The following is a 27378-nucleotide window of genomic DNA, read 5'->3' as shown; positions in this document are numbered from 1 at the left end:
CAAATATTATATGATTCCATTTATGTGAAACATCTAGAATAGGCAAATTCATAAAGACAAAAAGTAGATTAAAGGTTACAGGAATAGGGGTAGGGGGAATAAGGAGTTATTGCTTAATAGTATAGAGTTTCTTCATGAGGGGATAAGATTTGGAAGTAGACAGTGGTGTTTGTTGTACAACATTCTGAATGTAATTAATGCCACTGAACTGTACACTTAAGTTTAAAGTTGCAAATTTTATGTTACATATATTTTATCTCAAAGAAAGAGCTTACCTTATTTGAACTTTATTAATTAATGTTGTAGTATTAATGTTTGTAATTTATAAACTTTTGATTTTGTTAGTGTAAAATGCATTTTTGTTTGTACATGTTTAGATAGCATTCTACTGGAAGAAAATTAAAGGGGAAAAATGTGGTTACCAGTGACTACTTTATAATCTAAACTTTAGCAACAGATATGATCCCTCTTTTAATGGTTCTGTAGTATCACTGAAGTCATACTTTTTAGGTAACTGAAATATTTTATTAATTTCAAATGTAATAAATGAATTAAGAAGCAAAAGAAAAAATATGAATACTTTATACAAGTCTATCAATACACCCTTTTCTACCTAAAACATTTCTGAGTTTCCTCATACAAACAATGTGAATGTTAACACTGGCAAAATCAAGTCACCTCCTGAAGATCTACTAATCTGGTGACAAAAGATGACTCAGCTGTCTGTAATTACAGGATAATGATGCAACCTTTGTCCATCCCAATTCCCCCAAATAAATAAACATCTATTTTCTTAAAAGTCAAATTACATTTTTGTGTCCATTGCTAGCTTCAGTTTGTGGTTAATTAAAGATGAAGCCATTAAAACCACCCAATTAGTCACATTTTAATTAAGCATCAAAATTCCTACACAGTGCCAGAATTTATGCATTCAGAAGCCTTGACTTATTTGATTTAAAGATTTGTTAGTATTAATCCTAAATGACCAATATAAACATTATTTTTCAAGAAATGAGTAAGATTCACCATTACATATCCTGAGGAAAACAGTTTTAGGATTAGTCTCAGAACCAGTTGAAGATACCCTGTGTTTTGAAAATTCCCATCAGGGCCCAGGGTGGTAGCTCACACCTGTAATCCCAGTACTTTGGGAGGCCAAGGCAGGAGGATCACTTGAGGTCAGGAGTTCAAGACCAGCCTGAGCAACATAGTGAGACCTCATCACTACAAAAAAATTTAAAAATTAGTCAGTCATAGTGGCACGTGCCAGTAATCCCAGCTACTTGGGAGGAGGATCACTGGAGCCCAGGAGTTTGAGGTTGCAGTGAGCTATAATGATACCACTGTACTCTAGCCTGGGCAACAGGGTAAGACCCTATCTCCAAAACAAACAAACAAACAATTGACATGCACACAATTATATATTTGTTCTATAATGAAGATTTACTACTCCTATAACCCAATTAAACAAATTTATATATTCATTTGTTGATGGGCACTTAGGGTGAATATGTATTTTGGCTATTGTGAATAGTGTTGCAATAAATATAGGAGTGCAGATATATCTTTGATATATTGATTTCCTTTCTTTGGATATATACCCAGTAGTGGAATTGCTGGGTCATATGGTGGTTCTATTTTTAGTTTTTTGAGACACCTCCATACTGCTCTCTATTGTGGCTATACTGATTTACATTCTCATCAACAGTGTACAAGGGTCCCTCTTTCTCCATATCCTCACCAGCATCTGTCATTTTCTGTTTTTTTGATACAAAACATTTTAACTGGGGTGAGATGATATCTCACTGTGGTTTTGATGTACATTTCTCTGATGATTAGTGATATTGGGCATTTTTTTCTTAATACTTGTTGGCCATTTTTATGTCTTCTTTTGAGAAATGTCTATTCAGATCTTTTGCCCATTTTTAAATTGGATTATTTCGATATGTTTGCAAGTGAGTTGTTTGAGCTCCTTATATATTCTGCTTATTAATCCCATGTCAGATGGATAGTTTGCAAATATTTGCTCCCATTTTATGGGTTGTCACTTCACTTTGTTATTTCCTTTGCTGTGCAGAAGCTTTTTAGCTTGATGTAATCCCCATTTTGTCTTCTGTTTTTATATATTGCTGCCCTATATCTAGCAAACTGTCCAGTACTTTGACCAACTTTTCCAGCACTGGTAATAGACTTAGGGTGATTACATGTTTAGTACTTCCTTTGATCAAAAGGAGATAGGCTATGTCTTTGACCAAACTGGCTTACACAAAAGTGAACATATTATAGCTTTGGCTTTATTTATGCTCTAAACTGAAAAGTTTAGGCTTTTTTTCTTTTTTTTTAAAGAGACAGCATCTAGTTCTGTTACCCAGGAGGAAGTGCAGCGGCACAATCATAGCTCACCATAGCCTCAAACTCCTGGGCTCAAGCGATGCTCTCACCTCGGCCTCCCAAAGTACCAGGATTACAACCATGGGCCACTGAGCCCCGATCAATCTTAGGCTTTTAAAAATGTTTGTAAAATTCAAAGAATTTAAATAAGATAAAATCAAGACTCTTTTTTTAAACCTACAGCTCCCAAGGAAATTTATTATCAGAAATTTTATTTCTTTTTTTTTTTTTTTTTGAGACAGAGTCTCACTTTGTTGCCCGGGCTAGAGTGAGTGCCGTGGCGTCAGCCTAGCTCACAGCAACCTCAAACTCCCGGGCTTAAGCAATCCTCCTGCCTCAGCCTCCCGAGTAGCTGGGACTACAGGCATGTGCCACCATGCCTGGCTTATTTTTTCTATATATATTTTTAGTTGTCCAGATAATTTCTTTCTATTTTTAGTAGAGACAGGGTCTCGCTCTTGCTCAGGCTGGTCTCGAACTCCTGACCTCGAGCCATCCACCCGCCTCGGCCTCCCAGAGTGCTAGGATTACAGGCGTGAGCCACCGCGCCCAGCCCAGAAATTTTATTTCTGATAATAAGTTGAATCTATTATCTGACCACTCGTAGAATAGATTATAGGTTCCTTTAGGGCAAGGATTCCAAGTTATTATACCTACATTGGTGTTCACTAAACCCATTTCCAATGATGGCATAAAACCTATTATATATAATCCTTCATATCACCTTTCATTTTTATTCATTACCTCTCAAATGACCTTGTGAAATTTAGAATTATCTAAAGCCCTGCTATGGTCTAAATGTTTGCGTCCCTCCAAAATTCATACATTGAAATCTAATCCCAAATGTGCTGGTATTAAGAGGCTGGAATTTTGGAAAGTGATTAAGTCATGAGGGCTGCACTCTCATGAATGGGATTAATGCCCTTATAAAAAAGGCTTGAGGGGGCTTATCTCTCCCTTTCACCATGTGAGGACACATAGAAGGCAATATTGATGAAGCAGAGACACTGAATCTGCTAGTACCCTTATCTTGGACCTCCCAGCCTCCAGAACTGTGAGAAATAAATTTGTTGTTTATAAATTACCCCGTCTAAGGTATTTTGTTATAGTAGTCCAAATAGACTAAAACATGTACTAAAGGAAAACAATTACTTTTTTAAAACTACCACCTTCTCATCTTGCTTGTAGTTGGCATAAATCACACTTTTTATAAGGTGTATTCAGTTCAAATCAGCAAAAATTTCTGAAGGCACACTCTATGTTTAACACACTACTGGTGCTATAGTGGATTAATAAAAGTATTTTTTCCTCAAGAAATTTGTGTGCGAAAAGTCAAACCTGGTGTTTAAAAGTTAAAAGCTAATGCCGGGCATGGTGGCTCATGCCTGTAATCTTAGCATTTTGGGAGCCTAAGGTGGGACGATCACTTGAGCCCAGGAGTTCAAGACCAGCCCGAGCAACATAGCAAGACCCGGTCACTATAAAAAAAATTAGCTGGGCATGGTGCCATGTATCTGTAGTCCCAGCTACTTGGCAGGCTGAGGCAGGAGGATCATTTGAGCCCAGGAGGTTGGGGTTGCAGGGAGCTGATGATGCCACTGCACTCTAGCCCTAGCAACGGAGTAAGACCCTGTTTAAAAAAAAGAACAACAAAAAAACCACTAATACTCAGCAGTATATAATTCAGCATTAAAGTGAATGAGATATTAAATACCAAACTAATGAGACATATTTTATAAATCTGATAAATTTATTTATAAAATTCATGTATGTTCTGGAGATTATACTGCTTTTATGAATCTCTGTTGCTTATATAGTTATTAGTCCTTTAAGGAAACCCATTTTATAACACTGATAAGAATGAAAATGAAAGTAATTTCTTCCATATGGCACAGGATTTTTTTTAACTGTAACAAGGAAAGAGCCCCAGCATACTTCCTTCTAATAACTTTCTACATTCTAATACATACTTCCATTTTACTTCTACACATTCTCATCTTTCTGATTTGTGGCTGTCTTGTCTCCACTTAACATAAGAAACTTTCTTTTCTTTTTGTTTGGTACAGAACACATCAGTGCTTTTGGTATAATTAAAAATGCCCATTCAACAGCCCTCCAGCATTTTGTTTTTTTTAAAAAAAGAAAAGCCCATGCTGTGCGAATGAGGAAAGAGGATTAAATATAATCAACATATTGACATATTTTTTCTGATAAAAACTTAATGCTTCATGATGTATGTAAAAATATATAGGTACAAAACTATGAGTGTTTTCAAATCTCTAGCACTACCTTACAAATAACTACATATATAGTAGTGTTCATAATACCATTGAGAGACTGTAAGCTACACGTGTATCAATGATTTAGATTTTGTTGATGCTTTCTATGTATTATTTCATAACATTTATCATTCATATTATTTGTATATTTTTAAGAAAAATAGAAACTTTCAAGGTTTATTAACAAATATATATAAACTCATGAAAGTATTTTCTGTAAATACAGCAACATGTAAAGCTTACTTTAGCAATATGTGCATTATACTTTGTATTGTTTTGGTTCAAAGATGAAATAAGTAGACTCTTAGATTTTTGATATACACTGTGAAGCAAAGTACAGTACATTTTTATAGATCTTGAATCCATGCCCAATACATTTATGGGCTCACAGTCCAATAGGAAAACATTGTTATTCACTGGGGAATAACATTGAATGGCCAAAAAAAGAAAAATAATCAGGCATGGAGAGAATGGGGAAGAAAAGAAGAATAAACAAAAAGATGATAAACAAAATATAAAAGGTCTATTGAGAAATTGGAAAAAATATATTTAGGATATAAATATAGTTTATATATTTATAGTAAAAAACTTATTTAACTTACTGAAAAAAAATTCCCTAAAACTAATGTAGTCAACATCACATGTTACATATATTAAATGACATGTAGAATAAAGCTATACATCTTATCTGGCTATGTATGAAAACTGATTTGTCTTCCAATCAGAAAGCAGTCTACACTGGCCATATCTATTAAAATGACTTATTCAGAGAAATTTACTGCCAAAATTCAAACACTAATTCTATACCTCAACAAATTTTAATGTGATAAAGTCTCAATCCCAGGAGTTCTTTAAGAAAAGAATTATTTATTGTCAAAAGTTCAGGTATACATGAACCAGAAAGCAGTGGCTGAATCAAATCAGCTCTGTAATTTGATACAACCAAAACTACAAAGCAATAGTAATATCACCAAAGAAAGAACCTAGCATGAAAATATTATCTAAATGGTTGGGTTTCAAAGACACTTTGAATTCTGGATATCTTAACTCGAAGAATCCCAATAATACATTAAATTCCTTGGATCCTCATTTAAAGTGAGAAACTCATTTCTAAGCATATGTGCACAAGTACCTTAGCCTCTTCATGCCTGCTTGCCTGTCCCACAGTCAGAGAAGTGAGGATATTTGGTTAGGCATATGTTTACGAGTAAAGACAGAAAAATTCCAACTTTAAAACCAAATATTTTCCTTGTTTAATTCTGGTATCTTATTGGTCCATATGCTGCCTCCTCCTCACAGTATGGTATCAAAATCTCCTAGATTCTGACTTTCTTTTAAAGTATAATGATAACATCAAGGAGACAGGATTGAAGAGTAGAAATACTATATGAGAAAGCAGAGCAAAACAGACAATGATCTAAATGCACACTGACATACTTGCTGAAGACATTAGGTGCTCCATAAATGCTTGTTGAAATGCTGTTTGGCAACATTTGTTGTGGAAAATTCATCTCTTTCTCTAATTTAAGAATCCTCATGAGTTAATCACAACCAGTTCAGTACAATTTAACGGAAAACATCTGGTGGCACTTTTAAATGCTTAAGGACAGCATTTCACAAACTATGCCTGCTCCTACACCCACTGTTGCAGGGGAAAATAAGGTTAATGAGAGAAGCAGACATGAACATCAGGAGAGTCCTCAACATATCATTTGTTTATATATATTTGTCTTGCCTGAGGCCATCCCCACTCCCAGATTTTCTACAGAGTGCCCATATATTCCTTTTTTCTTTTTGGCTTATGCTAGATGGATTTCAGTTTCTGTAATTTGCACCCAACAGAATACTACTATAGAGTGCCTGTTCAGTGCAAAAGATCTTGTTTCTGAATCCACAATATTCATATGTATATCAGAGTCCCATCAATGTCCTTTCATGGTAATTGACAAGGTTACTTTTTTCCTATCAGGAAAAGAAACTAAGTTTGAGAAATAACCACAATCTCTCTTATAGACTCAATACGTATTAAAAAGCTTCTGAGAAGTTATTCAATAAAGCAACCTCTTTAACTCAGTTGATCTCACGTTTACAAATTGTATTTGTGATGGAATCTTTTTTAATGACTTCTTATGCCTTATAGAACTACCAACTAGTAGACCACAGTTTGGGAAGTGCTAATTGGAAACATGACCATGCATCCCTTAGATCCAGCATCTAAAAAAAATATAGAAATAAGCATTCCTAGCTGCTTCCTAATATATTAAAAATTTTAAATATACCAGAAGATCACAAAACTCATTTTTGAATGTAAAAGTAGTTTACATTTTAGATTGAAACTAACTTACCTGCATTGAAATAAGAATGAAATCAATTAGGCTCCCAATTCCACAAAACCCTACAGTGCAAAACTTTAACAAACCTAGAAAAGAAGGTAAAGTCATTTAGAATCTGTAAAGTCTTATAAATATTAACAAACTTTTCTATTTTCAAAAAAACCATTATATGTACCACAAAATCTTTGTATCTAGAATATAAAAGTAACACTTTAAAAAATCCAATTTTCACCTGAAAATATAAGTTGAAAGGAACGCTCTATATAGAAAAGCCCCCAAATAATTTATTAATTCAGTTAACAAACAAATATTAGTAACTGAAAAGAAAAACTTAACATAGGCTGGGAGTGGTGGCTCATGTCTATAATCCCAACACTTTGGGAGGCCAAGGTGGGAGGACTGCTTGAGCCCAGGAGCTTGAGACTAATCTGGGTAACAAAATGAGACCCCATCTGTACAAAAATTTGTAAAAATTAGCCAGGCATGGCAGAACATGCCTATCGTCCCAGCTACTTGGGAGGCTGAGGCAGGAGGATCCTTGAGCCCAGGTGTCTGAGGCTGCAGTGAGCTATGATCATGTCACTACACTCCAGCCTGAGTGACAGAGCAAGCCCCTGTCTCCAAGAAAAAAAAAAAAAACAAGAAAAGAAAAGAAAAAATTATTTAAAAAAAAAAAAGAAAAAATCAATATAATATTACAAAAACTCTTAAGAGAAAAGGGCTAAGGAAGTAATCTTTAAATTTCAGTACACCACAGTTATAGAATATCTTTTAGTCCTAAAATCCTTATATTTAGACTTAACATACTATGTAATTCAAATTTTACTATACATTTAGAGTAGAAAGTTCAAATATATAAATTGTTATGCCACAGAAAACTAATCAGGAAAAACCATTGATAATGTTGTAAAATTGCAAAATTTTATTAGTAACCCAATTATCTTTATTTAATTAATTAATTAATTAATTTTTTTGAGACAGGGTCTCACTCTGTCACCCAGGCTGAAGTGCAATGACATCATCAAAGCTCACTGCAACTTCAAACTCCTAGGCTCAAGTGATCCTCCTGCCTCAGCCTCCCAAATAGCTGGGACTATAGGCACATACTACCATGCCTGGTTAATATTTCTACTTTTTGTAGAGATGGGGTCTTGCTACTGCCCAGGCTGGTCTGGAACTCCTGGGCTCAAGTGATCCTCCATCTTGGCTTCCCAAAGTGCTAGGATTACAGGTGTGAACCACATCGCCCAGCCCCAATTATCTTTAATTTATCCTATACTTTTTTCCCCTAATCATTTCCTGTTTATTAGCTCAATGGTCAAAATCAATAATTCTTTGCTGGCCACTATATACATCTTCGTCCTTAGTCCCAATCTGAGAGCTAAGATACTAAAATAGATGACAACAGAGCATCAAATCTAGGACATGTACAATGATATAACCCAAAAACATGATTATAAGAGGCAGATTGAGAGTGGGTTGGAGGTGGCATGATTAATCTCTCTTAAGAATTTAAACTTGAGTTTCTTACAAGATATTTCATTTGAAATACAAAAATGGTATAAAACAAGATTCTTTGTGAAAAAGTAGTTCCAAACATTAACTACAAATAGATGCCAGTTAAAACCATAAGAGTGAATAAAATCACTCCCACATACAACCTGGTAATACACAAATAAGACTGACACATGTAGGTACATTAGATGATTTTTTCCCCCACATCTAGCAGAATAATGTTGTAAGTACGGGGATAACACATGCTGGAAATAATTTAATAACTATTAAAATATAGAGATTTTTTTTAGTTTTCTTCAAAATACTTATTACCTACCTAACATTTTATCTTTGTTTACTCATTAGTAAACTTACTCATTACTCATTACGGTAGAAACTTTTATCTGTTTTGTTTACTCTTGTGTCCATAGTGACTACATTGCCTGGCACATAGTAGATGTTCAATATTTGTTGAATAAATGGATAAATCTCATATTTCTGTTTTCTAAACACTTCTATCATTTTATCCATTACCTTAATAACTCCATTAGTTATTTCTTTCATTGGTTGCATTTTACTATAGTAGCCCAAAGAAACTTGTCTGCTGAGATTTTATCTATTCACTCAGTATATATTAATATATATATATTTTTAATAAGAAGTCAACTGGGATCACTCAGTATATCTTATATTTCTGAAATGTCTCTCTCTTCGCAAAGCATTTTAGTGTAAATTTGCAAAATCACAGTTTCCCTTCTTTTGTTTATTAAGAGATTATTAAGTATGGTCCCCCCAAAATTATGTCTTTAACTGCTAGTCCATGAATGAAGAATAACTCATCATATTAGGGTCTTCGCCTTTATTGTGCCGTCTTCCAAGGATATTTTTCCTGCTCTTGTCATCTTTCAGGTTACTTCTTCAAAGAAGTTTTCCCTAACCCCTAACCTGCCTGTCTAAAGCATGCTGTCCTCCCTCCCCCATAACCCAAATCACATCTCTCCCATTTATTTCCTTCATAATGCTCACTGAAATCTATTAACAGCCTCATTGGTTCATTTGTTCATCTGTCTTCCTCTGGAATGTAAATTCCTAAAGGTAGGGGCCCTATCTGTCTTATTCCAGTGATGCCCTGAACATTATCTGACAGAGTTTGATAAATATTTGTTGTATAAACATCAAAAAACTAGAAATAATCTAAATGTTCAGTAGGGAGGAATTGTCTCAAAAAAGGTACAATGAGTAATAGAACAGAATACTATGCAGCCATTTAAAATAATGATATAGAAGTATATTTTTTGGCTAAGTAATGTGATAATACCCATAACAGAGTAAGATGATGAGATCCTGAATATCTATTCTAGATATTCTACTGCTGAACTCCTTCTTAAGGGTGCTTTACAAAATGAACACCAGAGGTTCCTGTTAAGATAAACTATTAGATAAGGGAATGATATCTGTGCTTGGAACTTTGGTAAATATTACTCACTCCTGGAGTAACATATTTAAAGAAACTACAAAACAGAGCCACGATGATGTTTAAAAATTTAAAGAACTCACCAGCTAATCTACAGTGACAGAAAGCAGATAGGTGCTTGCTTGGGAAAGAGGGGGAAAAGGACGGCCAAGAGGCAGGAATTACAAAGGGGCATGAGAAAACTTTTGGAGGTGACAGATATGGTCATTATCTTAATTATGGTGTTTGTTTACAGGTGTATACAAATGTCACATTTATCAAATTGTACATTTTAAATATGTATACCTTAATGTGTGTCATTTATACCTCAATAAAACTGTTTAAAATTTAAATTGACTGTTAGAAAAAAACCTATGATATCAACTATGGTCCATATATGTCTACAAATTTAAGGCAAAAATGACTTTACTAATGAAGTTTCTAATAATGCTACCTTAAACTAGTTTTATCTTATCAAATATAAAACTGCTTTATGAAAAAAAGATAGCAGCCGGCCATGGTGGCACATGCCTATGGTCTCAGCTGCTCGGGAGGCTGAGGCAGGAGGATTACTTTAGCTCGGGAGTTTGAGATGGCACCAAGTTATGATCACACCACCACACTCTAGCCCAGGCAACAGAGCAAGACTCTTGTCTCACTTTTATTTCTCTCTCTCTCTTTTTTTTTCTTTTGAGACAGAGTCTCGCTCTGTTGCCCAGGCTAGAGTGCCATGGTGTCAGCCTAGCTCACAGCAACCTCAAACTTCCAGGCTCAAGCAATCTTCTTGCCTCAGCCTCCCGAGTAGCTGGGACTACAGGCATGCACCACCATGCCTGGCTAATTTTTCTATGAATATTTTTAGCTGTCCATATAATTTCTTTCTATTTTTTTTAGTAGAGACGGGGTCTCACTCTTGCTCAGGCTGGTCTCAAACTCCTGAGCTCAAGCAATCCTCCTGCCTCGGCCTCCCAGAGTGCTAGGATTACAGGTGTCAGCCACCTCGCCCAGCCCTCTTGTCTCAATTTTAAAAAAAAAGATAGGAAGAGTGTAAGAATTAAAAGAGATAACGAAATATATTTGATAAATATTAGTCCAGCTACTACTTTTGCTATCACTATTTCTTTTTTTTTTTTTTTGACACAGAGTCTCACTCTGTTGCCCAGGCTAGAGTGCCATGCTGTCAGCCCAGCTCACAGCAACCTCAAACTCCTGGGCTCAAGCAATCCTCCTGCCTCAGCCTCCCGAGTAGCTGGGACTATAGGCATGCGCCACTATGCCTGGCTATTTTTTCTATATATATTTTTAGCTGTCCATATAATTTCTTTCTATTTTTAGTAGAGACGGAGTCTCGCTCTTGCTCAGGCTGGTCTCAAACTCCTGAGCTCAAACAGTCCGCCCGCCTTGGCCTCCCAGAGTGCTAGGATTACAGGCGTGAGCCACCGCACCCGGCCTGCTATCACCATTTCTACTACCACATCACTATTTCTATTACCACAATTATTATAATCAAGAAATTTAGACAGCATAAATCCATTCATCAATGTAACATCACCTAACCTAGTCACATCTCTTACAAATTCCTTCTTCCTGTGGTAGAGCGAAACAAACTACCTGAAGTCCTCTTCTACTGTGCCATGCTCTCATATCTCCTTCATCGATCTCATCTCTACAATTTTAGGTGCTGTGCTATTCTCTTCCTTCTCTGCCCCCGACTCTTCCCTATCATCTAGCTCACTCTTAAATCATTTTTTAAAACTTAGTTCAGAGCCAGGTGTGGTGGTGCATGCCTGCAGTTCCAGCTACTCAGGAGGCTGAGACAGGAAGATCATTTGAGCCCAGGAGTTCAAGGGTGTACAGTACTATAACTGTGCCTGTGAATAGACTCGGCACTCCAGCCTGGGCGTAAAGCAAACAAAAAACACTTAGTTCAGATGTTTGCTCTTCTGGAATGTTTACTTTAGTGCTCCAAGGATGAAATTAAAGCCACTTTTAGATGTTTCCCAGCACCCTGCCCTTATCTCTCAGCACAGCACATATCCCATGCTATGATTTATTATATATTTATATATAATATTATATATCTCATGGTATGATTTATTATATATTTATTTGTTTATCTTCCCCTATTTTTCTATGAACTTGAAGTAAGGGTTGTGTCATTCCCTGCCTAGTATAATATCTAGGCTAAAATAGGCACCCAATATGACTATTAAAGAAATGAACTATATCTACAATAAATCATCGTATCTGTAAATACACACTGATCAACTTGAACAACACAAAGTAGCACAAATTCTATGTTTTTACAAAGTAGTACATATTCTACACAGCATTTATTAAAACCAATATCAACTTCAACCATTACAATTATAGAATTCATTATTTTGAGCATCAATACCAATTTTTTAAAATATGAGCTATTTGTGAATACCAAAAGTAAACTTTTTTTTATTCTAATAAAAAAGTGTTAGGTTTCTTTGTTCAGACCCTACGTACTAACTTCTTAGTGCAGAAAAGAATATCAGCTACAGATTTTAAAAACTGCTTTAATGTTCCCAGTAAAAGTGTTTTTAATCAAGAAGGATCCCTAACCATTATTATAGATATATTCTTTCAAAAAAGAGTATGCTGCCAGATGACATTAATAAAGCTCATATTTTGAGTGTACTCTATTTTACATTTTAGTAACTTAAACTTTACCTTTTAAAAACACATTCAGCAATAGGATTCATTGAGATATAACAGCGATTAAGTTTTGGAATTTAAAAAAATTTTGGTATTTTTGTTTCATTGTGAGTCTTGCAAACTATTCTGTATGCATAATTGCTTTAAAGAATGTAGATTATTTCATATTGAGACTGCTGTCTGCCAAACTGTATTCTGTGATGATTTGGTAATTAGGTATTTTTTTGTGTCTGCACCTATAAAGGAGAGCACTCAAATCTCAGAAGAGTTTAACCTGCAAATCTCTTTATTTGTCCTATGATCTGTGGATATTATATAACAATCCAAACTGGTAACTTCTTTTTTTTTTTTAAAGGAATAATATAACCAAAGATTATTAAGATTTAGGCTTAAAAACACACACTTTGTTAGTCTTATAACAAGAAAATATTTACATTTTAAAATGAGTATCATTATGAAAAGAGAGTATCTTTCCTGCTAACTGCTTCCAAAAGAGCTACCATCTTTGAGAATCCATAATCTTTTAATACTGCAGATAGGCAAAACAAAATTTAATCTGCTAGTTGTTGCATATTAAAAAAATTACAAGCCAGGAGTGGTGGCTCATGCCTGTAATCCCAGCACCTTGGGAGGCCAAGGCAGGAGGACTGCTTGAGCCCAGGAGTTCGAGATCAGCCTAGGCAATATAGCAAGACTCCATCTCTACAAAAAATAATGTTAAAAATTAGCCAGACATGGTGACAAATGGCTGTAGTCTCAACTACTGAGGAGGCTGAGGTGAAAGGATTGCTTGAGGCCAGGAGTTTTAGGTTACGGTAAGTTATGATTGTACCACTGCACTCCAGCTTGGGTGACAGAGCGAGACCCTATCTCTTGAAAAAAAAAAAAAAAAATTACAGATGTTAACATAGAGTTAAAAACACAAAGAATATTATTACAAAAATAAGGCTTCTAGGTGAAAAAAGGTTTCCAGCCAAAGAAGCACTGGTACATTGAAGAATAAACCAATTAAAAAAAACAAAGCTATCTATAAGGTCAAGGTAATGGGCTAAAAAGAAATTTGAAATATCTAGAAAGAAAATTTTTCTTACAGGATTTTTTACATCTTATAAAATTTTATTCAACTCAGCACCTCCCAACAAATTTCCCTTATTTCATTCTGAAATATCACACTAAACATTATATTACTTAAAAAGAGTAAGTTTCATACCCACATGATTTACATTATTTACTCTATTCTCATGAAATTCTATTCATTCATTGATGGACACAAGATATGTTTCCATACCTCGGCTATTGTGAATAATACTTCAGTGAACATGGGAGTGCAGCTATCTCTTTGACATGCTGATTTCATTTCCTTTGGATATATACCCAGAAATGGGAATGCTGGATCATATGGCAGTACCATTTTTAATTTTTGAAGAACCTCTATACTGTCTTCCATAATGCTATACCAACTTACATTCCCACCAACAGTGTACAAGGCTCCCGTTTCTCCACATCCTCATCAACACTTGTTATCACTTGTCTTTTTAGTAATAATCAACCTAACAGGTATGAGGTGGTAACTCATTGTGGTTTTGACTTGTATTTTCCTGATGATTAGCAATGTTGAGTGCTTTTTTCATACAACAGTTGTATATCTGAATGTCTTTGGAAAAATGTCTATTCAGTTTTTTGACCCATTTTTTAATCTGGTTATTTCTGATTATTTGGTTTTTTGCTATTGAGTTCCTTACATATTTTGGATATTGACCCTTTCTCAGATATATGGCTTATTAAAATTTAAATTATGGTATATACACACACAGTGGAATATTATTCAGCCTTAAAAAAAAGGAAATCTTGCCCCTAGTGCCAATGTGGATAAACTTGGAGGACATTATGCTAAGTGAAATAAACTAGAAAGAGAAAGGCAAATGTTACATAATTATCACTTATATGTGGTATCTCAAATAGTCAAACTTACAAAAATAGAAGTAGAATTATTGCTGGGAAGTAGGGAAAATGGGGAGATTTTGGTCAAAGGGTAAAAACTTACAACTTTAAGATGTATAAGTTCTAGAGATCTAGAGTACAGCATGGTAACCATAATTAATACTAATGTATCTGTGAAATTTGCAAAGGCAGTAGATCTTGAATGTTCTTGTCACAAAACAAAAAATCTGGCAACCATCAGATTATAAACAAATTAATTAGCTTGATTATGGGAATCATCACACAAGCTACATTTACATCAAAACACCATGTGGTCACTTTAAATATGTACAATTTTTAATTTGTCAATCATATCTCAATAAAAATAATTAAAATTAAACCCCAATGATCATTAACAGTATTAAGTATTTTACAAAGTTATATATAAATAGGACCACTGCTTTTCATAACTATGAAGAAAGATTAAATAAGATTATAAGAAAAATGGAATTTTTAAAATTTCTTTCTTTTGTTTTTTTTTTTAAGACTGGGTCTCTCTTTTTTGCCCAGGTTGGTGTACTGTGGCCATTCACAGATGTGATGATCATAATGCACTGTGGCCTGGGACTCCTGGCCTCAAGCAACCCTCCCGCCTCAGCCTCCCAGTAGCTAAGACTCCAGGTGTGTACCACTAGGCCCAATGAAAAATGGAATTTTAGATTCTATCTATAATTACTTTCATACCAGTCAACACTGGTTATGCAGTTAAGAACTTTTAAATGGCAGTGATCATTTCAACTGAAAATACCAAAATTCTTTAACCTTAGAATCTTAGTAAAAATTAAAACTTTAATCAAAAATTTAAAATTAACACTGTAATTTTCACATATTAGATTAGATTAGCTGATAAAATAGTACCCAAATCCTTAACATTAAGATAGGTTAAATGCAAGTAAGATAAAGATAAAAATATTTGAATGTGTAAAGAGATATGAGGATTTTCAGTTAAGGATAACAAATTTGACATGCCCATTTAGCTCTTCTCATTCCAAGACCCCACTAAAAAATGGAATAGGGATTTTTAAAAAGTGACAAACTTAATAAAGAGAATGAAAGATAAGACAATAGCAACAAATTGTAAAGCAGATAAATGAGAAGCTTCTCAAATACAAATTACAGGAGGTCACTGGTTTCGACTAAGCTTCTGTACTAGGCCCCAAAAGACTAGACTAAAAAAAATAGTCACCTATGCTAAAGTTCCACATCAGCAAACCCAAACTAAACTGCGTTTGACTTTCCTTCAGAAACCAGGAGAAAGAGATAACAGCTAATTTCCCAAACAGGCCAGTTTAAAATCTTTTATTTGCATGATAATGAAGTTTCCTTTGCTTTAATTCTTACACAAAAAAGGTAGGCTGAAGTAACCTGATATTAACTAATTGGTTATTTTTCTATTTTTCTGTCTCCCTGTCCCTGCCTTACAAGAAATTATCTTTGAAACAACTAATATGCTGTTTGTCTTTGCTTCAGCCCTTCTCTGTCTATAAAGCCAACCGCTTCTGTTCAGCTCATTGGAACAATTATTCTATTTTATGGAATAAAGTCTTGCCCCATTATAGAATTGCAAATAAAACCAATTTAGATCTTAAAACTAAATTTGTTGTAATTTTGTCTTTTGATAGGTGAACTTTCTCAAGCCAGCAGTCAAAATATTTGTTGAATTCATCAATATCCTAAGGTTGCTATATAATAATAAAGTATTATATGTTAAAGTTTACAAAAGCCCTTCACACTGAAGCATAAAGTCAAATGTTAAAAATTAAATTTGCAAATTTATGGAAGCTTGCCCTCAAACTGAAAAGTTCTCTTTGACATAAGCTGTAACAGACTGGAGTAGCAGTAGCCACAGAAAGGCAGCTCTTGGCAGTAAATTAACATCTAACCAGAGCCACTATACTCATAAAGAGCTTTATTACCTAGGGTTTTATTTTGCAAGAAATAAGTTCACAATATATATACCAATGTATTATTATGTATTACAGTGAGTCAAAAACATTAACTTACACCATATGACATGACAGCCCCTCTGACATATTTCATAAGAAAATCAAAGGTCACTCATTAACTCAAATATTTCAAATATATTTACTATTTAAAATCATCACAGAATAAAGTATTCCAAAGAATAGTGTTTCTTATTCTATCCTAACTTTTTAAAAACTTTTAAAAGTTAGAAATTTTTCTGAAAAACATAGATGGTCCTGTCTTCTTAAAGAATATGTATGAGAAAATGCAAGGACTAAGTCAGAAGATCTGGGATTTATTTTATCTATCACTACGTCATATTACTTTCTCATTATGAACCTAGTTTCTCCATCCATCCATCATCTAAAAAGAGGGTTAGACTAAATGAGTTTTATTTTGGGAACTCAGAGGCCTTCTGTGCATACTATATGGTTTTCAACTGTGTTATGGAAAGGTATAGTTGCTATAATGAATGGCATGAAAGAGTCGTTACACTATCATTCAAACCAGGACTAAGCATCAACCTCCTTTCAGCTTACTCTGCCACCAGTCTTTCTCTAATCTAAGCCATTTCCTACAATTCCTCTAATATTATCTTCCTGAAATATAAATCAGACCATGACTTTCTGCTTAAAAATTTGTTATTACTTTTAGTAATTAAAGAGTAACTTCTGACTATTTAAAGGTCCAAAATCCATAGCAACACACTCAAAAAGTCTTTTATACTCTGACCACAGGCTACCTCCCCAGTCAGTTTCACCTCTTGCCATTGTTCTTCCTACACACAGGCTAAATTACCCCCATTCTCTTAATGAACATCTAAGCTCTTTCACACTCTATGCCTTTGTACATGCTGTTTCCTGTAATGCCTTAAAACTCTGTGATCTCTTTTTCCTTCAAAACCTAGCTGAAATGTCACCTTATCTAATAAGTCTTCCCTTACACCCTGAAGTCAACTGAATCAGTCTCTTTTCTGTGCTTTGTACAGAAGAAGGCTCCATCAGCAGATAGGATGGAAGACACCTCCCACACTGACCCCTTGGGCAGCATTATACTCCTTCACTGCCTCCTCTGTCTGGAGGACCTGCACATCAATGTCTTGTTTTATGAGGTACTCCACAGTTGATGGAGGCACCTTCAAGGCCTCACTCATCCTTCGGCCAATCATAAGAGTCTATATATCTTTCTCGACAACTTCCTTCACATCTGCAGGCTGCACCCCAGGAGAATGCTCAGTTCCTGTTTCTCTCCAATCCCAAGCCCGACTGCCCCCTGGCCATACTTTGTAGTCCTTATGGATTGTAGTAGAAGCTTGTATTTTCATTTGCCCCCGTGAGAGGGAAGCAATTTCAGGAAAGACACAAGGACTTAACTGAAATCCACTGCCCTCTCTCCTCAGAGTTGAATTCCCAGATCGCTCAGCACTTCACCTCTCACCTCCTGGTGTCATGGGGCTCTGGCCTAGACTGTCCCCCTGGTCTCTGCCTGGAGCTGATTTACTTTTTAAATATGTTTATGTTATTGCTTGCTGCCACTAGATTGCAAGTTCTCTTGCAATGGCTCTGTTATAGTGCTATATCATAAAATGGCCTATCAACAGATTTTGTTTCGTATTTATTTTCTTGTTCACCAATATACATTGTGATCTTCATCATTATTTCCACAGCAGTTACTTAGTAACTTAAATGTTGAATAAATATTTGTTAGCTGAATAAATTGGTATATATAAAACTTTAAACTTTGACTTTTATTTATGAATTTAGAACATTCAGTTTTAGGTATGGCTGTCAGAGACATACCTCCCACCAACCCCACAGTGAAGACTCCTCTTTGAATTCTGGTGTAGCAACATGGCAGGAATAAGGTCAGCTTTGCTAGCTGGAAAGCAGAGCATTCAAAAACTTTAAATTTGCTCAGTGAAGGGCTAATATTGAAGCAGAATACTATAGTAAATAAAACATGATCTCTGAAGCCAGAAATTTGGGTTCGAATTGAGGTCACTAGTTGAGCGTCCTTGGGTAAATCTCTTAATCTCGTAACAATTTCCCTATCCATAAAACAAAGATGATAACGACAAATATGTCACAGAATAAACCAAAGACTCTAAACTCAGTAAATCCCTTAACCTCTCTGGTGACAGTTTCCCTACCTGTTAAAGAGGATTTAAAGAGGATGATAAACTCAGTTGGTAAGGGCTTAAATAAGGGAGGCATGTGAAAGTATTGTTTGAATAGAAGGTATAGTCAAATGCAAATCGTTTCATAAGCATTAGTAACTACAGTAAATGTGAAGATTACACCTAGGAGGAGGGTATGGAGAGGGATGCTAAGAGTGATAGAAGTCAGGCTCCCACTCTAAACCAAGCTGGCTGCCAAAGTTTCAATCCCAACTTGTCCTGAAGGAAATATGTAGTTTCAATTCCCAGGGCAACAGTGATAGAGGTTCAGGTAGAAAAAAAATTTTTTGGAGGAGAATATGCATTTGTTCATAAAATGTGTATTAAACATCTACTGTGTGGTCAGCACTAGCAGTGACAGTTCCAGTCTACTGTCTTAAGTAAATGCCTATACTATCTTGAGAGTGTGTTTATTTCATAAAGGTGAAAATACAGGAAAAGTCAATATTTCTTACCTAACCTGAATTGTAGATGTAACTGATAGCTCTAGAATGTTAACTATTCAACTCCAATTACATGGAATTTATAACATGCAGAGATTTAATCTGTAAGAATACATACATTTAACTAGAATGCAAGCTTCATAAGCTTTGTTTTTTTAATGAAACATACTCACCCAAGGCAGGGTATCCAAGGTAAAATCGATCTGCTCCCAACCATCCAAGAAAAAGAGACAACGCAACTGCCACTTTGTATGAATAGCCATTTCTGTGCAAAATTAAAACCTGAGCGTCATATGCATATATTTCCAACATGTAAACATTTTAGAAAATAAAATTATTAATTAGCACTTATTTGTTAATTGGTTCATTCATTCATTCAATTAATCCTTTTTGAGTGCCTACTATGTACCAGGCACTAGTCTAGGCTATTGGGATATATTAATGAATAAAAGTGACAAAGATCCCTGTCCCTGAGAAGCTTGCAATCTAGTGGCAGCAAGCAATAACATAAACATATTTAAAAAGTAAATCAGCTCCAGGCAGAGCTCAGGGGGACAGTCTAGGCCAGAGCCCCATTGACGTCAGGAGGTGAGAGGTGAAGTGCTGATCATGAGGTGAGAGGTGAAGTGCTGAGCGATCTGAGAACTCAACTCTGAGGAGAGAGGGCAGTGGATTTCAGTTAAGTTCCTTGTGTCTTCCCTGAAATTGCTTCCCTCTCACGGGGGCAAATGAAAATACAAGCTTCTACTACAATACATAAGGACTACAAAGTATAGCCAGGGGGCAGTCGGGCTTGGGATTGGAGAGAAACAGGAACTGAGCATTCTCCTGGGGTGCAGCCTGCAGATATGAAGGAAGTTGTCGAGAAAGATATATAGACTCTTGTGATTGACCAAAGGATGAGTGAGGCCTTGAAGATGCCTCCATCAACTGTGGAGTACCTCAAAAAACAAGACATTGATGTGCAGGTCCTCCAGACAGAGGAGGCAGTGAAGGAGTATAATGCTGCCCAAGGGGGTCAGTGTGGGAGGTGTCTTCCATTCTACCTGCTGATGGAGCCCTAGGAGGAGGATAAATCACTGAGCAACTTAAAAAAAAAAAAAAGTAAATCATAGCCAGGCATGGTGGTGCATGCCTGTAGTCCCAGCAACTCAGGAGGCTGAGGTGGGAGGATCACTTAAGCCCAGGAGTTCAAGGCTTCAGCCACTGCACTCCAGCCTGGGCAAGACAGTGAGACCCTGTCTCTTTAAAAAAAAAGAAAAGAAAAGTAAATCATATACTATGTTACAGAGCCATAAATATTATGGAAAAAAAAAAAGAAGTGGAGCAGGGTATGTAGGGAATCTGGAAAACTAGGGGCTGTTTAAATGGGGTGTTAAGAGTAGGCCTCACTGAGAAGGTGATACTTGAACAAAGACCTGAGGGAAGGAAGTGAGTTAGCCATGCTCACTCTGAGGGAAGACTGCCCCAGGCAAAAGAAACAGCTGGTACAAAAGCAGCATTCCTGGAATGTTTGAGATCTATTAAGGAGGCCAGTGTAGCAGGAGTGAGAGAAAGGAAAGATTAGGAGACGAGGTCAGAGAGGTAATGGAGGATGGAGAAAGTAGGTAATGTAGTGCCTTGTACACCACTGTAAATACTCTGACTTTTACTGAGAGAAATGGAAATCTACTGTAGGATTTTAAGTAAAGGCATGACATGATCTGATTAGATTTTACAATAATCACTCTGGCTACTGTGCTGAAAACTGATCACAGGGAAGTATTTGTCAGCTATGGCCACAATGATGTTATATAATAAACCACCCTAAAACTAAGTGGCTTATAACAATAAACTATTATTCTCATACTTGTAGACTGCAGATTGGTTGTGGTTCAACTGACAGGCTGGTTCCGCTGGGAGATTCTGCTTCAGGCTGAGGTTTGGCTGAGCTTACACCCAGGCTGGGGATTCAGTTCAAGTCAGTTCCACTTAAGTGTTTCTAGGGCCCCAAGCTGAAGGTGTAGCAGCTACTTGGGCAAGTTCTTTTCAGAACATATCATCAAAATACAAAAGGAAAGCTAAACACATTAAAGACTCTGTTTGTTTCACATCTGCTAACATTACACAGGCCAAATTAAGTCACACAAGCAGCCTAAAATCAATAAAGTGAGAGTATACACTGCCCAGGTGATGGAGACTGAGAGAGATGAATCTTTGCTAAACAAACTCAAACTATGACAAGGACAAAAGTTTGAAGGCTGGGCATGATGGCTCACACCTACCTGTAATCCTACCACTCTGGGAGGCCAAGGTGGGAGGACCACTTGAGGTCAAGAGTTTGAGACCAAAAGCAAGACTCTGTCTCGACCAAAAATAGAAAAAATAAGCTGGATGTGGTGGTGCATGCCTGTAGTCCCAGCTACTCAGGAGGCTGAGACAGGACGATCGCTTGAGCCCAGGAGTTAGAGGTTACAGTGAGCTATGATGACCCCACTGCACTCTACCAGGGGCAATAGAGCGAGACTCTGTCTCAACAAAACAAAACAAAACAAAACAAAAAAGAGTTTGAAGGCTATTACAATAATCCAGGTGAGAATTAACAGTGGCAAGACCCAGAGTAATAGCAAAGGAAGTAGTCAGAAGCAATCAGACTCTGGATATATTTTAAAGTACACCCAACTAGATTTCCTGATGTATTAGATTTAGTGCTAAAGATTTTATTCTAAACAACCAGTAAGATGAAGCTATATTAGTTGAGCTGGGAAAGGCTGAGGATGGATAGATCTTAGAAGGAAAATCAGGATTTCAGTTTTAAACACATGAGTTTGAGATATTTACCAGACGTCCCAAGTGAAGTTGTCAAAAAGACAGCTAGATTTACACGTCTGGAGTTAGGAAGAGAAGTCTAGACTAGAGATATAAATTAAAGACTTACACACATATAGAAACTACTTAAAGCCATGAGATTGCCATGTGAGTACAGATAGATAAAAAAGATATCCAAAGACTGAGCCCAAAGGTACTCCAATATTAAGAGATCAAGAAGAAAAGAAGAAACCAGAAAGGAGACTGAGGAGCTAATAGTAAAGAAGAAGTAAAACTAGAAGAGTGTGGTATCCCAGAAGTCAAGTGAAGACTGTATTAGGGAGAACAGAGTGATTAACTGTGCCAAATGTGGCTGATGGATCACATGAGATAATGGCTGAGAATTCAGCACTAAGAGTTAGTGATCTCAGCAAGAGCAATTTTGGTAACATGGTAAAGACAAAACACAGAATAGAGTGAGCTTAAGAAAAAATGGGGGGGCCGGGTGCAGTGGCTCACACCTGTAATCCTAGTACTTTGGGAGGCCAAGGCAGGAGGAATGCTCGAGGTCAGGAGCTTGAGACCAGTCTGAGCAACAACGCAAGACTCCATCTCTACAAAAAATAGAAAAATTTAGCTGGGTGTGGTTGCACATGCCTGTAATCCCAGCTACTTGGGAGGCTGAGGCAGGAGGATCACTTGAGACCAGGAGTTTGAGGTTGCAGTGAGCTATGATGATGCCACCGCACTGTAGACAGGTAACAGAGCAAGACCCTATCTTAAAAAAAAAAAAAAAAACCAAGCAAGCAAATAAGCTGAGCAGTGACAGTGACATGTTCCTGTAGTTCCACCTACTTGGGAGGCTGAGGCAGGAGGATCACTTAAGCACCTGAGGCCAGGAGTTCAAGGCTGCAGTGTGCTATTATTGTGCCTATGAATAGCCACTGTATTCCAGCCTGAGCAACACAGATCCCATATTTAATTTTAAAAAGGGAAAGGGAAAGGAAAGGAAAGGAAAAAAGAAAGAAACAAAGGAAGGAAGAAGGAAGGAGAGAAAAAATAATTGAAGAAAAGAAGTATAAGACAACTCTTTCAAGGAGTTTTGCTGCAAAGGGGGATAGAGAAATAGAGATATCATTTTAAAGTCAAATCTCATCTTGTAAGACCCCTGCTTATAATCCTATGTTTTTTGCAATGTACAGTTTTGTGCACTATTTTTTATACAAAATTAGGACATTTGTGGGGAGCTGGGGGAGGTGCTTAGTGCCCAGAAATCTTCTTTATGTGTCTAACATTATAAAGGATGCTCTAACTTCATGCTCAGAGCAGTCATGCCCCATCTACATTGGAATGGGATACTAGACTAGAGAAATAAATTAGGAGGCTATGTAGAAACTCAGGCTGTAATCTAATGGGCAGCAGCAGTGGGAGAAAGCAGTGAACAAAACTGGGAAATATTAAGAAGGCAGAAGCAACCAGACTAAATGTGCAAAATGAGGGGAAAAGGAGAAGTCAAGGTTGACTTCAAAGCTTCTGCTTAAGAAGCTGGGTTGATCAGGTGCCATTCACTAAGACAATGGAGGAAAAAATTTGAAGGAAAAGATAACAGATTCAGTTTTGGACTTTATATATATAATATACACAAAGATAGTAATATATTATATATATAATATATTAAAAGATAGTGAGAGAAGCCAAAAGAGTTCACTAATGGAAAAGAGAAAAAGGACCAAGGATATAATTTATGGATATCAAGATTTAAGGAAGAAGCAAAGGAATAGGAATCAAAGGAAATAGAAAAGAGTGTTTTATACAATAAGCCAAGGAAAGAAAGTATTTTAAGAGACGGGAATAGCCAAATGCTGTAGAAAGATTAAGATACGGACTGTAAATATCCATTTGACACAGCAACAAAGATCGCTAGTGAATTTCAGCATGGCCAAAAGCCATATTGCATTAGACAAAAAGCTTCATAACAGAAAAGTATTACAGAAACAACTCTTTCAAAAAGCTTGGCCAGGAATGGGAATGAAATTTGAAAAGCAATTATCTATATAAGTAAATCACCTTAAAGAATAATCTGAAAACTGGTGGTATTGTCTAGTTATTCACAGAACCATTTCTCTTTTTCTTACAGATATACAGCTAAACTATATATCCTAGCCCACCATGCAGATAAGTGTAGCTATAACTGAGTTTTGGCCAATGGACTGAGGACAAAAGTAATGTATGACATCTCCAAGTGTAGCCCATAAAACACTCCTACAAAAGTTTCCCTCTCCCCTTTCCCATCTACTGGTTGAATGGAAAGGACCCTAAGAATTAGAGGAAGCACAGCCGCAAGATGAAATAAGCAGAGCCCGTGCATGACTGCACAGAACAACTATCACCTTGCTTACCCCACCCAGACCTCCAAGCCAACCCAAATTGAACTGTAAAGTGAGTGTGAAATACTAATAAAGATGGCCAGTATAAACAGGCGGGTGGCTTGGTAATCAATCAGATGTGGTCACCAGACTTCAGTTTCTGAAGAACACATTATATTAACAGAATGGTTATATCTACAATATTAACATGGAGTTTTAATTGAGTATTAATATTATATAAAATTTTTAAAAGAATATACTGACAGTAGAAGGAAAATATATAAATTAGAGAAGGAATACCCAATGAATAAGAATTTGTCTGTGTGTCTTTATTTGGTAGCTGAGCAGTAGCTAGCCTTTTGGTAGGCATGTACCTACTATCCTGGTAAAGGAAAATGATATATCAGGTCATCTTAGCTTTGTGACTCTTACCATTAAAATTACCCATCACTCTAACTCGTGTTTTTCTGATGCAATGCTCATCAAGCAAATTCTACTTTGGAATTATGGATTTTATTACAGAAGCTGAATAAGTTGGCCAGTAGACTTGGAGTGTCTGATATTTCTCACCATATTTTATATCAATGTCTTATGAGCATGACTAGTATAGTTCAGTTGCATTAAGCCTTTCTACCCTGAGATTATGAAAGAAAAATCAGCATTAACCTGGAAACTAAGTAACAGACCATTGTGGTGTTACCATTACAGGTAATATGAACCTAAAAGGTCCAACCTGAGTGGTTAGCTGTTCTCAACAGATGATTTTCTTAGTTGTTGTATTACAGCCGATAACATCTTGAGTCAGCACTTAATATGTTATTTTGTTGTTTGTAATGTTTAAGGTAGAAATATCTATAAATTTAAAAATTGACTAAACCATATCTAAGTACTTTGGAAATAATTTCTTTTAACAATTTTTACTTACCCCATGAGAAATCTTGGAACCCAAGAAGATTATGTGATTGGTTTAGGATTATATAGCAAAATAGAATCAAAAGCCCCTCATTAACTCAAGGAAGTAGGGTCAAAAGAAAAAGAAAGGACTCTAAGAGTATTTTCTAAGAATCCTAACAGAACTTTTAGAAAAAGCCAAACTGATTACTTCTTGAAACAACTGAAACTAGGTGTCATCAAATAGAATGCAACAATATACAGTTATAAGATAAAAATAGCGTGAGCAATTAATAAAAATGGGTAAATCATGTTTTCAGTACAAAGCGGTAATATAAGAATAAAATTTAAGGTTTATAATACCAAAAATAAAAATCAAACTTAAAAATCCTTCAAACAGGCTGGACGTGATGGTTCTCGCCTATAATCCTAGCACTCTGGGAGGCCTAGGCAGGAGGATTATTTGAGATCAGGAGTTTGAGACCAGCCAGAGCAAGAGTGAGACCTGATCTCTACTAGAAATAGAAAAATTAGCCAGATGTGGTGGCTTGTGCCTATAGTCCCAGCTACTCGGGAGGCTGAGGCAGGAGGATTGCTTGAGCCCAGGAGTTTGAGGTTGTAGCAAGCTATGATGACACCACTGTACTCTAGCCAGGGCGACAGAGTAAGAGTCTGTCCCTACAAAAAAAAATCCTTCAAACCAAGAACATTCCTAACAAAATAAAGCCATTTGTCTTATTATCCCAAACTGATAACTTTTGAATTAACATTGTCATTTATCATCCATATCTATTACAAAGAATGAAACCAAGTTTCAAAATGCCCTTAATGTGCAAAAAATAATTAGCACTTTTCTGATATAACAGGTATACAATTCCTATTTATACTCTAGAAATTCCCTAAATTTTGAAAACAGAATTTTTTCATAATTCATTTGGTGGAATAAACTGACCAACTTGAATTAAAATGTCATAAGGCCATTTGTAGTCTTTATTTATCCCATATAGTGAACTACTAATACTTAGCTCTACTTCATTGGTGAATTGCATTTATAAAAATATATGCACACTTAAAATATAGGTTTTCTGACCCAAGCAAAAGATAAAAGATATATTTGCAGGATTTTCCCCCAAAATTATCTCTTCAATTCATGGAATCAAGATACAACATAAGCAAGTAACATGAAAATTTAAATTTTAATAGTATACTTACACATTTCGGCAAGATATGGGCTTGAGAAAACCAATTTCATTTCCAGTAAAATGTGTTTCATTGCCACTGAAATCCTTACAAGTTATGTTGGGTGCTGGAAAACATGGAACTGAAGGCAGAAAAAAAAGTCAATAAACCATTACTTTTTTTCTGTAGAAAAGGTATATAATTGTTTTTTCTAAGACTAGCAAAGCACATAAGAAAATATGTTATAACAAACCACCTCCCAATATAACATCTGACACAAGGCTTTAATTTAGATTGGAAAAACTATATTACATATAGGTATTTACATACAAGATAAATATAATATGATATAGTGGTCTCTTAGTACACAAATATAAGAATTGCCACACTGGATTAGATGCATGGCTCATCTATTAATAATTCAATCTCTTTTCTTCTGACAAAGGTGACAAGGGAAGAATTGCACAATATTACTGCCCTTCATCTCTAAGATGAAGAACACTTCTCAAATTTTTGTTGGTAACTCACTGGGCAATTTATCTATTAAATTATTCAACATAACCCGAATTTGTATTTTCAGCTTATATCAACTATTGTAGATAATGACTGGCATAAATTAAGATTCTTTTTATTCATTCTAAAAGTACTTGTTTCTTGATTCCCTCTAGGATTTAATGTAGTATTATTATTTCAGCATTTAGTAATTTTGATCTTTACTCACACCCTAGATGACATAAGAGGAATACTTACAGAGCTTACCAGTGCCAGGCAGGCACTGTCCTGAATGCTTTACAGCCTCATGGTGCAAAGAATAAGAACTTTGAAACAAGAATGACCTATCTGGGCATTGCCCCTTTCAGAATCTTGGATTCTTTGTAGGTAAAAATAGTACTAAGACCACCTAGTACTCATGGAACAATGCGGGGATTAAATATATAAAAATATCAAGCAGAAGG

At 35.9% G+C, this 27378-nt stretch overlaps 1 protein-coding gene and 2 pseudogenes across 1 annotated transcript in view; 1 reads left to right on the top strand and 2 right to left on the bottom strand.

Moving 5' to 3' along the window:
• Positions 1 to 27378, bottom strand: part of TM2D1 (TM2 domain containing 1) — a 42589-nt gene that overhangs the window by 9123 nt on the left and 6088 nt on the right. Inside the window, exons 3-5 of the mRNA XM_045547884.1 lie at positions 26456 to 26564; positions 19373 to 19464; positions 7016 to 7089 (exon numbers count right to left, since the gene is read on the bottom strand). Coding sequence (XP_045403840.1) covers positions 7016 to 7089; positions 19373 to 19464; positions 26456 to 26564 — 275 coding nt within the window. The remainder of the gene's footprint in view (positions 1 to 7015; positions 7090 to 19372; positions 19465 to 26455; positions 26565 to 27378) is intronic.
• Positions 17581 to 18432, bottom strand: LOC123634147 (annotated as a pseudogene).
• On the top strand, positions 19493 to 20252 carry LOC123634146 (annotated as a pseudogene).

Source organism: Lemur catta, chromosome 3, assembly GCF_020740605.2.
Source record: "Lemur catta isolate mLemCat1 chromosome 3, mLemCat1.pri, whole genome shotgun sequence".
NCBI lineage: Eukaryota > Metazoa > Chordata > Mammalia > Primates > Lemuridae > Lemur > Lemur catta.
Note: the sequence above shows the minus strand (reverse complement) of the source record. Positions and strands in the feature narration are given on the sequence as shown.